The 16,728-nt window shown below is 50.0% G+C and overlaps 1 protein-coding gene across 4 annotated transcripts; it reads right to left on the reverse strand.

The window, feature by feature from the left end:
• Positions 1 to 242: 242 nt before the first annotated feature.
• SENP1 (SUMO specific peptidase 1) lies at positions 243 to 15,785 on the reverse strand. Of its 4 annotated transcripts, none has more exons than XM_052809374.1 (16): positions 15,657 to 15,785; positions 15,146 to 15,405; positions 14,318 to 14,390; positions 14,043 to 14,202; positions 12,867 to 13,026; positions 12,441 to 12,544; positions 12,116 to 12,363; positions 11,880 to 11,934; positions 11,505 to 11,543; positions 11,328 to 11,412; positions 10,880 to 11,032; positions 10,510 to 10,641; positions 9,843 to 10,046; positions 8,854 to 8,933; positions 3,209 to 3,293; positions 243 to 2,804 (listed from the first exon to the last, which is right to left on the reverse strand). In XM_052809374.1, the coding sequence occupies exons 2-16, from the start codon at positions 15,257 to 15,259 to the stop codon at positions 2,598 to 2,600; spliced, it is 1,899 nt and encodes a 632-aa protein (XP_052665334.1). In that variant the 5' UTR covers positions 15,260 to 15,405; positions 15,657 to 15,785; the 3' UTR covers positions 243 to 2,597. The 4 variants fall into 4 exon arrangements, 3 of the variants coding, with proteins under 3 accessions (XP_052665334.1, XP_052665335.1, XP_052665333.1); XM_052809375.1 differs by lacking the exon at positions 15,657 to 15,785 and adding an exon at positions 15,526 to 15,612; XM_052809373.1 differs by lacking the exon at positions 15,657 to 15,785 and having other exon boundaries at positions 244 to 2,081; positions 2,709 to 2,804; positions 15,146 to 15,397.
• Between the last annotated feature and the right edge of the window lie 943 nt (positions 15,786 to 16,728).

Consider the following 16,728-nt stretch of genomic DNA (forward strand, 5'->3'; position numbering starts at 1 on the left):
AACTCCAGCTCACAGCAGCTCTGGCTCCTTCCTCCACCAAATTGGGCTAAAAGACTTCCATATTGGGAGTGCCCGAGCCTGCTGAGAGTGATTTATTTTAACTAGAGGGTGAATTACACAAAACAGCCTTCCCTGAGCAAGGGCTGCTCACTAACAGCGACGCTCCAGCTCCTGGTGCAGGGATGCACCTCACAGCTCGTTTTACTTAACAGGGAATCATGACAGGCGCACAAAAAGAGAAAAGATACCTTACTTTTTTTTTTCCTCAGATCTTTACTTGCAGTAAAAGATAGAAAAAGGTAGTAAATGAACTTGGTATAAAACACACAGAGGGGAGAGAGAGGGGGTACAAACCAGCCTACAAAGAACACAACCTGGTGGGAGCAAGGGGTGAAAGGGAGAAATTTTGTACAAAACTACTGCTTACAGGTAGAGAAAAATGTATAAAATATCCCTCCCTATCTGGAGACAAAAATACAAAAGTGGACATTATTTCATTCTTTACTTATACTTAAAAAGGTTATGTACACGAGAGAAAAGAAGCAGGTTCAGCGGCTTGGGAAGCTTGTCAAACACTCGCCGCTTCCTCCCACATCGCACTTGAGAATAAATTAAAACAGTTGAAAGCATCAGCACAGCCCCATCCAAGACCATCCGAGGAGCCCAGAGGAACGAGGCGCTGGGGGTAAAATGTTCAGAAGCATCAGGGCATCCCCAAAAATCCCATTTTTGGAAGGGTTTAAGTGCTTCTGAATATTTTACTTCTTCCCCCGTGACAGATGGGGATGCAGCTCATCCTCAAGGCTCCTGGGAGTCGCACGCTGAACGTACTCGCAGATACCTTTGGAAGCACTTCTCGAGTTGACTACGGTGCCTGCCTTCAATGCAACCTTTGACCTTGCGTCAGCCTTCATCCCCAGGCAAAACATGTGCAAAATATCACGGAGAGAGAGGAGCAATTCATTCCGCTCAGCTGGGGCCCTCCGCACAAGGACAAAGGTGGCAAGAAGCCGCGGCCCCAGCTCCTGCGAGGAGGCAAAGCCAGGGCAGGAAAAAAAAGAAAACCCAAACAAACAAAAAAACCCAACAAACCCAACGCACACGCAGACTTTGTTCTTTGTCACTCCAGAAAAAAACGTTTGGAAATATATACAAAACAATTCGATGGCGCATCAGCTCTGCTCTACAGTTTTGTACCTGAATTTCCGTAAACGGTTGATGCTAAAGAACTGGGAGACCAATTCCTTGGGAAGAAAAATGACTCTGCAAAAGTGGCGTTTAACAAACAAGTTACTTTCAGAGATCCCCCAGCTCCTGCCTGCCACCCTCGAGGGATGCCCGACCTGCCTCCAGCCCCCTGCCCAGCTCTCTGAAGCCCACAGCCAGGCTGTCCCGAGAACCGAGCGTGCCAGGTTATAATCTTAGGATAGGTGATCAGTTCAGAGTTTGTGATGGGTGAGAAAATGCTGGTTTTGAGGACAGAGGGGTGATAATACAGGAGTAGAGGACACATCAAAAACATTCCTCTACAAGCAAACCCTCCCTACATCCACCCCTAAATAGGCCACTCGACTTACAGCTCTCCCAGTGCGCAGAGCATCCAGAACCATGTAAGTGCCTTCCCCTCCCCTGAAATCCAGCCTCCCCACCCCACGTCACGCCATCAGCTCAGCAAAGCTGGCAGCAAGAGCTGCAAAAAGCAGAAAAATAAAAAGTTCCTTGAATGTCCAAAGCTGCCCCCTCAAGTCTCAGCACCTGAAATTGCTTGTAAAAATAGGTCTTGAAATACAAAAAAAAAAAAAAAAAAAAAAAAAAAGGCAAGTGTGCTTCTGAACATTTCTATTGCGCATTGGTCCGTGAATGGTGTTTATCAAAAATATGATACAGAGTTCATTTGCTGTGTCTTTGACTGAAGCCCTGGGCAGGTCCACGCCTGCCACGGCTCAGGCTGCTGAGCAGGGCAAATCTGGGCACTTCTGATACAATCTCGCAAGGAAGCGGCTTTTGGCGCAACATCATCATAACAGCTTGCGATGAAGGATTTCCCAGGCCATTCGCTTTCGGAAATAGGGCATGTGTTGCTTTGGGTGGGGGGAAAGAGAGAGAAGAGAGAGAAAACATACATCAGCATGTCTTTCACTGCTGGACCACGCATCGAGCAGCTGTTCTCCTGGGTGCAGCTTTTTAAGTGGTGCCTTTCTTGGGGGAAAATTTACTTTCTGATTATTGAAAACAGGACAGCGGATGAGATCTAGGTAATAATGTAACTCTGACGATATTCTCTAATAATTAGAAGTAAAATATTCACGCATGGGATATTCCATGGAGGTCGACAATGTTAACTAACACTGAAGTTCCCTGGGATTCCGGCCACAACACCCCACTTTCATTACCATTGTGAGTGGGTCCCATTATGGGGTTGTGAGCTTTCCCCAGCTACATTGGTGACATGCCCCATGGATTTGGGTACAACAGCATGGATTTGGGTACAACAAAAGACTCGAGGATGGCTTTAGAGGAACAAATTTGCCCCAGTGCCTTGTGTCAGCTCTACTCCAAGGAGCAGCGGTACAATCCCCACACCCACTGGGGGCACTTTAAACCCACAGAGAAGGAAGCAAAGGGCATTTGGAAAAATCAGAATACGCACAAGTAAGTGCCACATGCCTGTCTCCCCAAGAAAAGGGGCATGCCAGGGTGGGGTTTACCTGAGTGAAGTTGATGGGCTTGTCTTTGGTAATGCAGTCAGCGTATTTGCAGGCAAACATCCCGCAGTCGCTGCCATTCATCTGCTGTGGGATCTCCTTTAGTGGAAGTACACAAAACCAAATGTCATTTCCAGAGAAGCCAGCCCCCACACACTCACTTCTAAGGATGAAGAGCTCCAAGTGAAGGACCTCTCTCAAATGAGTCCTGACAAGGCAGCTCTGCATGGATGGGCGAATGCCACCGTGAGCAAAGGGGAGATGAAGAAAATAGAGTGGGCAGGAGGAATCAAGATGGCACTGGGGCACTCCTGGCTCAATAAAGCCTCCCTACTTCCATGTAGGGCTGGCTGGGAATCTGCAGTAAAGCAGCCTGCCACTGAAGATCTGGGATTTGTTCACCCCCTAGAGTCACCACGAGAACGCGTCCGGTGCTTCTGGCTCAAGAACAAACGCGAGGACCAAGAGACCCCTTCTCCAAACCTCTGACTGCACACACCTACCTGACTCTTCTTACTCAGCAACGACCAGCCATTAGTGTCAAACTCTTTCCTTTTCTTGTCAAGACTTTCCTGTTTTAAGTATTGCCTGTAGGAATAAGAGAACAAAGAAAGCTTACTTAGGGGAACAGGGGAAACCAGCCAGTACACTATATGTCAGTTTACCTAAGATGTCCTCTGCCATGTTTGCAGAATTAATGCAAAATTGAAGTCCAATATTTTTGTCTCAGTATTGGCCATTTTAAAAAGGGCTCTATAGACCTGGGCTTTGAGGCGTTCAAAAGAAGAACCAAGCAGAACTTAAAAATTCATCCAAGAAAACTACCTGCCAAGCAGAGAGTCAAAACCACAAATAAACCAGTGAGAACAAATCTAATTCATCAGAGAGTGACTCATGGCAGAGAAAAGCTCAGCAGCCACAGGGCTGCCTCAACAGGCTCCTGCAAGCAGAGCGTTATACTTGAGGGGAGACTGGAGAGCTGAACTCCGTCTCCGACAGTGTCCTGTGAACTGGTGCCTCTAGTCTTTTGAGGATCTTACTTAACAGGAAGATAGACAGAAGCAAATTTGTCACAACCCTAACATCATCCCAGCAGCTCTGGAACAATCACCCTGTGTGTAAAGTGTCAAAAACACCACCACAAAGTTCCTCTCCAGGCCAGTGGTGGGTTCAGCTTGCTGGCGGGTGTTCTCCTGGAGCTCTTCTCCCAGGTTTCTCTTCCACTCCCAATTTGACGACTTCTTACCACAGCAGAAGACAGATGGCAAGTGCTTTCAAGGAGAGGCAAACTAGGGAAGATGACCTGATTTTTCTCAAATAAGGTCCGAGGCTTGGGGATGGAGGGGAGGCAGCCCTGGGAAAAGCCACACCAGTCCTCTCCGAGATGCTTTTATAGGGATCGAGTCAAGCAGGGAGGAAAAGTGGGAGAAGAAGGAGCCAGCCGTGGCGGGCGTGGGATATCCAATACCTTTCACAAGCCTTCAGCAGAGGGAGAAGAGCCACAGAGCCAGTCCCATTCCAGTTCCTAGAACTGGAGAACAAGGAAAGCTCACGGGTACTGGTCCATCTCCTCTGCCCAAAGAGGCTTCCACCAGTTTGGCCTAAATTATACCACTGGAAGAACAGAAAATTAGGGTTTTTTTCCTGCCTCCTTGAAAAAGTTTAGAAACTCTACCAAGACCATGCCCAAAGCATGCCCAAGCAACTGCCAGGCATTCTGCTTTGCAGACATGAACACCGTGAACCATTCCCCTCACTGAGAAGTGTGGAAAGGGAGCTCAGGAAGGACACAGACATAAAGGTAGACTAGAGGGAGCCCAAGGAGACAGGGCGATAGGCCCAAGACATTCTTAATGGCCGTAAAGAACCCCCTCTCTGTTGGCTGCCAACATCATTAAGTGATACTCAGCTTTGCAGAAACCTTCTGCTCATCTTGGTTACCAAAAGGACTCAGAAGATCTACAGAAACCATCTCCTGCACATTTGGCATCTTCTCAAAACAGCCTGAGGAGCCTTCTCACTGTCACGGCTGTGATCAGAAAGTTTGGAAAGGAAAAGCAAGGGATTAGATGCTGCTGGCTCGAACGGAGGGGTCAAGAGAGCATCTGGCGCAGAGAGGGAGGCAGGTTTGGCCGCCAACGCGGAGAGATGTGCCATCTTTCGGAAATCTGATCCACAAAGACTTGGCTAAATCGCATCTTGCTGTTAGTAAACGCCGAAACGCGATGGGAGAAGGGGGTGATGCAACCCGCAGACAAGGCCAAAAGATGTAGGGTCACACTTGGTGTCTTGGTGCCAGTTGGAACTTTTCTCTGTCATAACTTTAAAAAATTGTTCAAGAAAACTCTCCTGGGCTGAGGAGTCCCTGAAACACCCAGGGGCTGCTGAACCAAGTACTCAAAGTGGCAGCAGAACCACCCAGCTGCCTCTGGACATGGAGACAGCCCCATCCTAGTGACTGAATCCCTAGAAAGCAGCCAGAAATAAGTTTTGCTGGATCTAAGAGTGTCAAGGAGGGAAGTCTCCCTCCTGGCAGTCCCCTGAGACCAGATCAGGTCCAGACAAGCATTTTCTATCAGCCTTCATTAGCTGGACACACACTCCCAGCCCAGTTCCCCAGCACAGGGTCTGCTGGCTGCCAGCAACTGCTGTAATTGCTCTTGGGAAGCTCTCTGCTTGGCTGCTTTGACTCAGCTGCAGTTTGGACAAGACAAGATCAGCAGGGGGTAAATCTCAGGAAAAAAACAACAACAAAAAACCCCTTTCACTGAGCATGAGAAGTCTCCATATCTCATCTCCAAAAATAAAACCTAATGGATGGATGAAGAAACTCCTTGCAACAAGTTCAAAATAAGGGTGAACTGACCCTCCAGCACGGTGGCTGGAAGAAGGGAGTAGACTATCTGCATCACAATAAAAACACGGTGAAAACATTAATTAATTAACAGCCTCATTTCAATTGCAATAAAAAAAAAAATCCTGGCAATTACTGCCTACTACAGAACCCACTTGAATCCTCAGCTAAAAAAAGAGCAGCAGCACACGGCCCACTCTGTTCTGCACATTAGAGACAGGGAGTGAGGCTATGCAGATAAATAAAAGGATGCATCACACGAGGAACCGGGACGAGCCTCCAAGCAACGTCTCCGCGTGGACCGGGTCTGCACATATGGAGTGGGGGCGGAGAGAGGATCCGAGTGTGAGACTCGTCTGGCAGACAGGGAAGAAACCAGTGAAGTTTAAATGGTGCTGGAGATTCAGCAAATAAAGCAATCGGGTGGCTTCAGCACATCCAGTTTTATCTGCAACTACTACAAGCCACAGCTGCAATGCTGACACATGCACAGCAGCCAGGAAATTCTGAGTTGTCTTCTAGAAGAGTGAGGAAATAACCCACTACGCACAGTTCACATTAACTGTGACTATCACCTGTGTGGTTTCCTAAAAGCAGCCTCCAGTAATCTAGCTTGCACACAGAGATCAGTGAACATCAGACACATCATGTAAGAAATACAGCACCGGTCCTGCCTAGGAAACAGCCTGAACCACCTTTTTAGGAGGGGACTGAAAGAAAATGCCTTGACTTCAAATCGCGAGACAACTTTGGGAGGCAGAACTTATTTAATGAACTTTGTCAGGACCTCGAGGAGAAAAACCTTGACACAGAATTTTTAAGCAGAATTACAAGCCAAATCAAAACCCAACATGCCTGAGATGCCCCATCAAATACTGCAGGCTCTTAATCTCATTTTCCTAAATCTGAAAATGGATTTTTGCCCTCTACAGTGCTTACACACACACACACAAAAACCTGACCAGGTGCCTTAGGGAATTGTTGAAATCAACTCCACAGCATACTGCTAAATGTCCAAGAGCCTTGAAGTAAAGGGCATGTAAAGGTAAGCATTTCAAGCGCTGCTGCTAGCAGGAGATAAGAAGATTTCACAGGCACGAGTCGCTTTGTGCACTCTATCCCCTACAATTTCCTCCAGCCTTGGTACACTAGAATCAAGTTTTTAACTAATTTTAACAGGCTGGTTTATGTCTGCTCCAAAACACAGACCCTTTCAGCAGAGCTGAGATACTGAGCACCGTGTTTCCCAAGCAGAAACCCCCAAAAAACAGAGGCAGCTTTCTTAAAACCCTCTCCAGGTCTCACACCCAAGTTGCATGAAAGCCCAGATGCTGAAACAAAGCACGGCAGCCACCAAACCATGACTATCTGTGGTCCCTACTCATTCCTAGTCTGGCCAAGTGGCCCTTGTATTTAGTCAGTTACCTTCCCTGTGCCTCAGTTTCCCTCCTCTGTAAAGTCTGGCTAATGGTACAACACTCACCACCTTTAGGAAGCTCTAAAGATTGAAAGCATGAAAGGGTCACTAACCATGAATAGGACCTCCGTCCCTTCTTCCCGGTGTGATCCTCCCACTGCATTCAACCAATAAAAGCCTCCTAAAAGGAAACAGAGGGAAAACAATTATGTCCAGGGCAACAGTGACCTGAAATCCCGGCTCTCTACCACTCACCCTGCGTGGCCGAAGCACTTTGTATCCTCTGGTACTCTCTACCAGCAGGTTGGGGACCTGCTTCCTCGTCCCAGACCCCTAAACGAACCACGGGCAGGACTCCTGGGTCCCCCTCTCACCTCCCAGGTGCTTCACTTCACCAGACATCCATGCCTTCCTCCTTGGAATCAAAGAAATTCAGGCTGAAAGGAACTGATTTCACCCAGACCATCCCTGCCCTAAGGCAGGCCAGCTCTGCTTGCACCATTCTTGAACACAAGAGACAGAAGCCACACTGCAAAGCTAAGAGATGCTGCCCTGAGCCATTTCCAGAGATTTTATACTCTTCCTTTCCCTTTCCTCCCTTTAGGCCAACATAACAGAACAGTGTAGAAAAGGGAAACAGCTATTTTTATAGTTATTTAAGTGAACCCAGTGCACGCAGACTGCAAAGCACCTGAACTGGAAAACGAAGGTGCTAAACGGACTGGAAATGGCATTTGTCTGCTGTCTGTCTTTATCATTATTCACATTCCTTGACTGAATGAGTGACGCCTCCGCTGACATACTCAATCTGATGCCAGAAGACTCAGGATCAGATTCCCAAGTCAGTGTCGGAGCGAAGCTGAGATGAGAAACAGAACCGACGGCCGACCCAGGGTCAACATCGGAACGACAGAGGAGCTGGTGACTGTGTTTCATAAATCACTTTGCAATCTGATTTGTATCAAGCCTGACAGCCCTACGTGACTACGGACCTTCAAAAAGAGGGGGTTTTTTTCACCCCTGCCCAGAGAGTAGCTCATTTTTAATTGCACTCCATTCAGGAGCAGCTTCCAAATATGGGAGAACAGTTCTGGATTTTACATGCAAGCACCTCTCTTCTACAAGGGCTCAGAGAGTAGGCAGCCAGCTCCGCTCCCTCCTGGAGCACCCCTCAGGATGGGAAAACCAAGACCTCCTCTGCAGTCTGAACCCAGGAAGAACAACTTTCACCCAGCTCTGGTTTGGAGGCATGGTACGGCATGTAACGCCTTGCTGGAACTCAGTACAGAAGAGACCCGTGCAAACCTTTATCCACAGCCTGATGCAAGAGACGCTCCCGCACCCTACATATACCATCGCACTCTCCAGAATCTCCTTCTCAAAACAAAGGGCCAAGCTACTGAGGTGATCTTTGCCACAGGCAGGAGAAGCTCCCACCTGGAGGAAGGGGCCAGGAGATGCCATTTCTTCAAGTGGCTGCAGGACAAGGGAAGGACCCCTATCCCTCAGGGTCCAAGAAGCTGTTTTCCTCCTAAAGATGATGCCCAAGATGACTCTGTAAGACTGGTAAAGCCTGATGTCCTTAACAGAACAGGTCTGAAACCTGTCTATACCCACAAAGGTAACACCAGTCTCACTGACAGATCTTCTGGGAAGAGATGAAGACAAGCCATCAGCACAGGACTCTCTCACAGACCAGCGTGGACTGTGTCAGCAACGCATGGTGAAACACAAAGCATGAAAACCAGGATGTTCCTCTGAATCCTCCTTTCAGGACCCAGAAAGGGACTGTCCCCATGGAAGGGTTGTTGCTTCCAGAGCAAGATAAGAAGCTGTCTGATTTTGAAACAGGCACAACTCAAATAAGCGTTACTCACAACAGTATCCTGCAGGCTTCGCTGTTTATTCCACCCATGGAGTCATAATAGGTGATGGTTTTTTTCCTGAAGTCTACAACCTACACGAAGAGAGATTCGTTAATAACGCACAAGACAAGGAGCTCATTGCTTTGCCAGGACACATGCTCTGCCAATAGAAAGAAGTTAAGTTTAGACCATTTCACAGCAGAGAAGGATTTCAGAGGACTTCTAACACCCTTGGTACAGCCCTCCCCAAAATCCTCCCTTGCTGCTGTGTTATTCAACCACTTGAATCTCTAAATCAGGCTCTCCTCAGAGCACCCCAGTAAAACACAAGAGCACTCTGTTATCCTTATTGTTAAAGCCACAGACAGATAAGTTTACAGAGGCTTTGCTCCACCTGACGTGTGCATAACTAAGCAGTTCAAGACATGAGTCCCCCAGGTGGTTTTTCTGGGGCCCCATGCCCCATTTCCACACCACCGCCCACCTGCGTGAGCACCGCCTTTCTGGGCAGCTTAACAATCCGAGGAGGAGGTTCGAGCTAAGGAGGCTGACGCAGGCTTAAAAGCCACGCGCGATCTCTTACTGCACAGGTGCCAGCAGCCAAGAGAAGGGACGGAACAAATCAGGGGCAGGAGGTAGAGAAAGCTGTGCAGTATCTGTCATCTAAATCTCTCTAAAACAATCCTGTGGCAATATCTCTAAAGGTGAGTTTGTGGGAATGTGGAAATGAGATCTTTCTCCGGAGAATAAGCTAGCCTAACGTGACCTTCGCAGCTGTCTATTTTTTCTTTAAAGACTAGAAATGCACCAGAAAGTTGCAGCTACCTTTTTACTCACTCTAGAGTTTGATTTTAGCCACAAACACAAATTTCCCCCCTCCATGCACAAACACCTGACAACTGCATCGCTTAAAAGCCATGAAATTTTAGCCTCAACCACAGGTGAAATTATAGGACAACCTGCTCCAGCTATGCTCTACTGTGAATAACTAAAGCACTCACTGCTAGGCACCAGTGCACTCCCAGATGAATAGGCACCAAGAGGAGATCCACAGAGAAGATATCCACTTTTTTAGTCCACCGTTTCACAGCTTGGTACCCTGCTGTTTTTAATTTGGTAAAGAAGAAAGTATTGAACGCATGAACTGCCGGCAAACCCTTCTCTTTGCTCCGCTCCATCAGCAAATTCATGTAGAAATTAATTATCTGGGAAAGAAAAAGCATCCAGGACATGTTAGAGTGTTGACACGTCTGCATAAGGTGCTCTGTCCCTGTGCAAAATTAGGTAAGAAATTGGTTTTGCCTCCACCTGTCCCTCTGAAGACCTGTCCCCGGGGGGATTTACAACAGCTCAACAGCCTTAAAACCTTCAAAAAATCCAGAAAGACTTAGGAAAGCTGTCTTCTATGTTTAAGATTTACTTTTTTTTTTTCCCCTGATCATGTCCATGGTCAGTCCCACTCCTCCCAATATTATTATTTCTTCAAGTGCCTGGTCTACACAGGGGTTTCCCCACAGATAAACTGCTCCAGAGCGTGAACCACAGCCCACACCTACTACTCACTCTCTGACTTCTTTCAGCATGGAGAAGGCAGACACGTTTGTTCACTTCAACCTACTTTAAACTGCCAGAGAAAAATGTCTTAACAGTCCAAGGTAGATGCCTCACCTCATCATTGAGCCAGTTCAGATTATTGAGGGTCTGAATGTCTTTTCGAGTGATTGTTAACCGAAAAGCTTCACTGAGGACCTCATCCTGGTTCCCACCTCGGAATACATTCTTTATTTCTTTTTCCATTTCCTACAGGGAGGACACAGACAGCATTAGAGGGAGAGTTCCTGCTATTCCCATCACAAAGACTGGATTCAAACCCAGGTTTATTCTTTGCTCCTTGAAGGATAAACTCGCTACAAAATGTACATGGCAAAAGGGAACAGCTACCTGTTTCCGTGCACAGATATCAGGAAATCACATTCGTATTTAGATCTTTTATGCACACAAACACCTGTTTGTGTACACTAGATCCAAGCAGACTTACCTCAGTGATTTCAGGGAACTCCTCTTCACCGTCAGCTGACTTAGCATCTTCTTTCTCTTCTGGGACCACCGTGACAGGGATTTCCTTCTCAAGGGGTACTCGAAGATTTAAATCCACCAGATCCTGCACTGAGTGTTCTTGTTCCTGCAACCGCTGAAGGAGAGACCTTTAAATTAGGTGGTGTCCAAGGGATTCACCTCCCCAGGGCTTGTGAGGGAGCTACATGGGGCCCATTCTTCCAGGAGATGCAGAAAGAGACATGGAGGGTGAGCATTTATCCCGGCCATGGCACTACCAAAAGCTCTGCCATGGGAACGGGAAGGAACAAAGACACCAGACTCCAAAGCAGGAGATTTTTGTCATTTTTCCATTTCAAATTTTCTTTCTATTCTGTGGTTTAACATTCGGACTTGCAAAGACTGTTTTTTCAGTAACTGCTCTCTGTTACCTGGCTTTGCAGCTGCAAGGCCAGTGCTTTCTGCTCTTCAATTTGCCGCCACCTCTCCCGAGCTCGTGAGTCATAGACACTGGTCCTGAAAAGCACAGTTTATGTGAACAAATCAGTGTTTTATTTCTACACACGAACACTCACGACAGGAAAACAGAGCAGGAAACAAGTACTTACAGTTCTTTGATCCACAGTTCTGCCTGGAAGAATGGGAGGCTAGAAAGGGGGAGAAAGGACAGGTGTAAGTGTCCTCCTTCACATGGAAAGTAATTGCTTGAGAAGTGATTTATAAGTATTATCTGAGGACAGCCCTACTGCTAGAGCGATAGTAAGAGCTACAGACAGATCTGCCAGTGATTTGCAGCCAGGTCTCAAGAAAGAGGTTTAATGCATCACACTCAAGTTCCTGTAACTACAGCAAACCGCGCTGTCTTCACGAGACATTCAGAAAGCCACTGGTTACCTCCTACTCTGCATTCTCACCTCTCTGTGGAATTAAAAAAGCTAGTGTAACCCACCCTTTCCTCCAGACACCATTTTACAGCCTCTTACCTTGGTGCTGGCGTTCTGGAATCCTTTACCTTGAGCAAAATGACAGAGTCCGACCCTAAAGAAAGTAAAGTTTGTGAGGATAACAACATTCCATAATTACTACCCATTTCCACAACTGCCGCAGGAGTCCAAATACAGAGGGGGAGGAAAAAGCGTGTTTGCCACATACATTTAAGTCGATTACCAGGTTTTGAGGCTTCATTTTGGGTTTGGTTGTTGGTTGGGATTTTTTTTACCTTCAGACTGTGTGTTAGATGCTGGTAGATTTTCTTGCTGATGCTGGGCTGCAGAGTTACTAGACTCAAAGATATTGGAGGGATAGCTGGGGGTGGAGTAGAGAGACGGTTTGTGTGACGGCTGCTCCTGTGCTCTGAGAATGCTGGTCACTGAACTGGCTGGTGCAACGCTGTGAGCTTCAAACAGCTTTGAGTTCTTGCTGGGAGTTTCTTTCGCTATGGTTTTGCTGGAATTTGAACACCTGGACCTAGGAACAACAGAAAGTAAGCTCCCAGCGAATACATGTGGCGCTGTCAGCTAGGGAAGAGGATTTTACATACTCACAGATGAAAGGGGAATAATGAAGAGGACTTGGACGTGGAAAATTGTTTTCCTGTGACCATCTGAAGCAACTGCCTGTAGATCTCTCGCTCTTCCTCTCGAACAGTCTGCAGGGAAACAACCAGATACATCTAGCCAACATGATTTCAACAAAGACACTGTGAATAGCAAGCAGATACACATGGAAGTAGAGATTTAATTGGTGGAAGCACATCCAGGGGTCTTCAAGAGTTCAGCCATCAGCCTTGATCAGACCAACCGCAGTTGAAGTCTGAACGTGAGCAGAGCTGAAGCCAGCTTCTGCGTGGCAGAAGGAGCAAATCCAGCACAAGACAATCAGTCAGAGCCGCCTCAAGCACTTCATGGTGCCCAAAAGAGATCTCCTCAGAAAAATCCACCCACTAAACGGTCTCCCAGCCTTTTCTTTACCTCTTCTGCTGTGCTGATGAACCGTCGGGGAGTCTTCTTGGGGCTAAGCAGGCTGCGGCGACATGGACCACTCCAGGAAGGACTCTGAGCGGGTTTGATTGGAAAAGCTGATGCATGGCAATGGTGGTTTGATTTTCCTACAAAACTGTTGGACGTCCCACTGTGAGGAGAGAAACAAACCCCACTTTTATTGGACTTTATGCTTGCTTTAACCCGTAATCCATTCTCCCCCATCCCCAAACCCTGCCAAGAACCAGGCTACCTAACCGTGATCAGAAATTGGTATTTTATTTGCATTTTAAGAACCATCTCAAAGCTGAAGTCTGGTGCTCCATCAGCTTGATCTGAAACCATTCCTGAGGCCTGTGCGGCCAAACAGATGCCACCAGGTGGCACTGCGAGGCCGAGGAGCCACAGCCTGGAAACCCCTGGCCAGACCTTCCCGCCAGATCCACCAGCTCCTGCTTCCATCCACGCACCACAAAATGGCTGAACCTCGACTGGAGACACTGCTCTCGGCATTTTTATTTATCGGTAAGGGCAGATGCCCTCCCTCACCTTGCTTCTCCCCACTCCCACGCTCAGGCTCACCCAAGAGCCCGTGAAAAAACACATGGGTCGATTTGGCTTTTCTCCCATTTAAATTAATTTTCCCTATTTGCAAACAAACGCTGGCCACTATGGGGATCTTCAGGAGCAATAAAGACTTGACCCGATCTGGAAAAGTCTGAAGCAACATGACTTTATACCAGCTGCAAAAATAGCTCCTGCACCTAGCACCGCAGGCACTAACCAGCACATTTTCATCACAAAACAACGACACGTTATTTCTCCCCCAATTTCCCAGCGGTGCAATGATGTTCCCGTTCCCATCACAATACACCGATACACTCAAAACCAGTCTGTTACACCACTAGCTTCTGTAAGAGACAGGTTCCTCCAGGCTGTGCGCTACTTCTACTCTCAAAACCAGTGCTCACAACCTTTGTCTTTGCCACGGGGAGGTTATAAACACCAAAAGGCACCTACGGACCCGGCCAACCTTGACCCATGCAACTATTTCCACCCTGAACTCGCTCTATATTGATACCAGTGGCTTGTATAGGTAAAATACCCACCTGAAGCTCCCACAGGGCTCTGCGGGGAGGGTTAAAAGCGGAGGGGATCTGTACGCACCTGGGGTTTTTGCGAGCTTCAAGGTAAGAGCCTCGGCTCACCCTCGGCTTCTGTGGCGCGGAGCCCAGAGGGGGAATCAAGCCCCTCCACTGCCCGTTGGCGCTGGAGCCAAAGGCTCGAGGCTCCCCCACTGCCCGGTAGCTCTCGGGGCAGGGGACTTCTGCAGGCGAGAAACACGGCAGCAGTCAGTAAAGTGCCACATCTTCCTCCCCAAGCTGCTTAGGGGAGGGAACAGCCAAAAAACTGACACTCCAGGGCAGAAAACGATGTCTTACCTGGGCTGTAATTGAGAGCGCAGGATGCATTTCCAGCGGGGCAAGCGAAACCGCTGATCTTGTTGGGTAAAAACTGTGTGAGAAGATCGCAGCTTTTTGTTAGAAGAAAGCACAGCTCAATCTTAAACCCCAGGTGCAGTAAAACTACAGGGTGGGACGCGACACGTTACAGCTCCTCCCCAATCACATCGTTATAAATTAGCGATTACTGAAGCAGACTGGTGTAATAACACACCGGTGCTGGTCTGACAATGCAGCCAAAGTGTCACTCGCTCTCCCGTCCTCTCCTAAAATCCACTCTGCCGGTGTGATGGCAGTTTTAATGAGGAGAGAAAAACCAAACGCTGATTTCATCTTGTTACAGGGCAAAAATTATCAGCTTCACAGCAACGCTGGCAACTCGTCGAGACACAACTGCAGCGTCAAGATACGTGCACGCACTTGCCGAGGCCGTAAGCCGAGCACACCCACGCGCGGGTTTACCATCCACGGGCAGATTCCACGCGTGATTTCCATTTTACACGCTCGCCAGTAACTAACAGCGCAAGCGGGGCTCTCGCAGCGCAGAAGTGCTGGGCGTTACCGAGATGGGGCTGTCAAAACCACCTGGGAGGTTTTGAACTCAAGGCTCAGGGGATGCTGTGCAGAGAGACCCTGCCCACGGGCGCCTCCGACCCACAGGGACACCAAAGGAAGGGCGAAAGGGGGCCAGAGAAGCCACTAGCCCCCAAAACCACGTGTGCCCCCCCCAGGCAGCAATCGGGGGGAGCTTGCCGCAGCAACGCCGGGGCCCGGGGAGCGCGGGCGAGGATCAGCCGGCCTCCGCACCTTGCTGTCCGGCTGGGAGAGCGGATCCCGCAGGCCGGCTCTCGAGGGCAGGGGAAAGGCCTTGAACACGGAGCCGTGGTTGGCCCGCGCCGCGTCCCGGGCCTCCATCCTCATGGGCTCCGCCGCCGCATCTGAGGAAGAAGAGCCCCCGTCAGCCCCCCCGGAGACGGCTGAGGAGAAGCGGCGGAGCAGTCTCTCTCCCGAGGGGTCGGGCCGGCTCGGAGAGCGGCGGGCGGGCGCGGACGACTCCGATTTTCCTTCTAGAAACAAAGATAACGAGAAAAACGTCAGGGAAAGGCACGGTCCCACCGGTCAGCGCCCGAGACGGGCTGACGGCGGCCCCGGTGATCCCGCCGGGCCGAGGGAGCGGCTGGCGGTACCGGTCGAGGCCTCCCGCCGTTTACCCCTGTGGCGGTACCGCCGTCCCGGAGCCGCCGGCCGGGGCAGGCCGAGGCTGAGGCCCACCGCCGCCGCTACCCGCTCCCCCCCCCCACCGGCCCGGCCGCCGTACCGGAAGCGGAAACGTCCCGAGAGCGCGCGCGCCTTTCCCGGGCTCGGTGGCGGCAGCCGGCAACGAGGCGGACGGAAGCAGAACTCGACGCCGGGCGCGGCGGCGCCGGAAGTGACGCTAAGAGAGAGAGGCGGCGGGGAGGGGCGCGGCCCGAGCTGGGCTGGAGAGGCGCATGCGTCGTTTGCGGGTGGAGGGGAAGAGGAGGGCGCCCCCTGGCGGCGCGGCGGTCCCGGGGGTGGCAGCCCGGGGGGGGGGTCTGTGTCCCCCTATAGGGTGTCACCCTGGGGGGGGGGTGACGACCCCTGTGGGGGGCTGCCACCCTATAGCGTGTCCCCCTGTGCGGAGTGGACCACCCTGTGGGCGTGTGTCACCCTGGGGGCGGGGGGGGGGGGCAGTGTCACCCTGTAGGGTGTTCACCCGGGGGGGGGGGGGGGGTGTCACCCTACGGGGTCGTGTCACCCTCTAGTGTGTCACCGTCACCCTACGGGGGTGTCACCCTACGGGGGGCTCACGCTGTGGGGCCGTGTCAGGCTGTGGGGCGCTTCCCCTATGGGACAGTGTCTCGCCATGGGGCAGCCGATCCCGTTACAGCCGATCCCGTTACAGCCGATCCCGTTACAGCTGATCCCCACAGACCATCCCATTACAGCCGATCCCGTTACAGGTGATCCCATTACAGCTGATCCCTACAGCCCATCCCGTTACACCCGATCCCTACAGGTGATCCCGTTACAGCTGATCCCTACAGCTGATCCCATTACAGCTGATCCCGTTACAGGTGATCCCCACAGCCCATCCCATTACAGCCGATCCCGTTACAGGTGATCCCGTTACAGCTGATCCCTACAGCCGATCCCATTACAGCTGATCCCTACAGCCCATCCCGTTACAGCCGATCCCGTTACACCCGATCCCTACAGGTGATCCCGTTACAGGTGATCCCATTACAGCCAATCCCATTACAGCTGATCCCGTTACAGGTGATCCCATTACAGCTGATCCCTACAGCCAATCCCATTACAGCCGATCCCGTTATAGCTGATCCCTATAGCAAATCCCATTACAGCCAATC

Source organism: Harpia harpyja, chromosome 15, assembly GCF_026419915.1.
Source record: "Harpia harpyja isolate bHarHar1 chromosome 15, bHarHar1 primary haplotype, whole genome shotgun sequence".
Lineage (NCBI taxonomy): Eukaryota > Metazoa > Chordata > Aves > Accipitriformes > Accipitridae > Harpia > Harpia harpyja.

Bases quoted from the DNA above. Each gene is read 5' to 3' on its own strand.
- SENP1 (XM_052809374.1), bottom strand. From the start codon at position 15,259: ATGAGGATGGAGGCCCGGGACGCGGCGCGGGCCAACCACGGCTCCGTG. The intron at 12,364-12,440 runs GTGAGTATGTAA...TGTTGTTCCTAG, and splicing joins TCATTATTCCCCTTTCATCT to GTCCAGGTGTTCAAATTCCA. The intron at 8,934-9,842 runs GTGAGTGCTTTA...CTCTTCGTGTAG, and splicing joins GAGTGCACTGGTGCCTAGCA to GTTGTAGACTTCAGGAAAAA.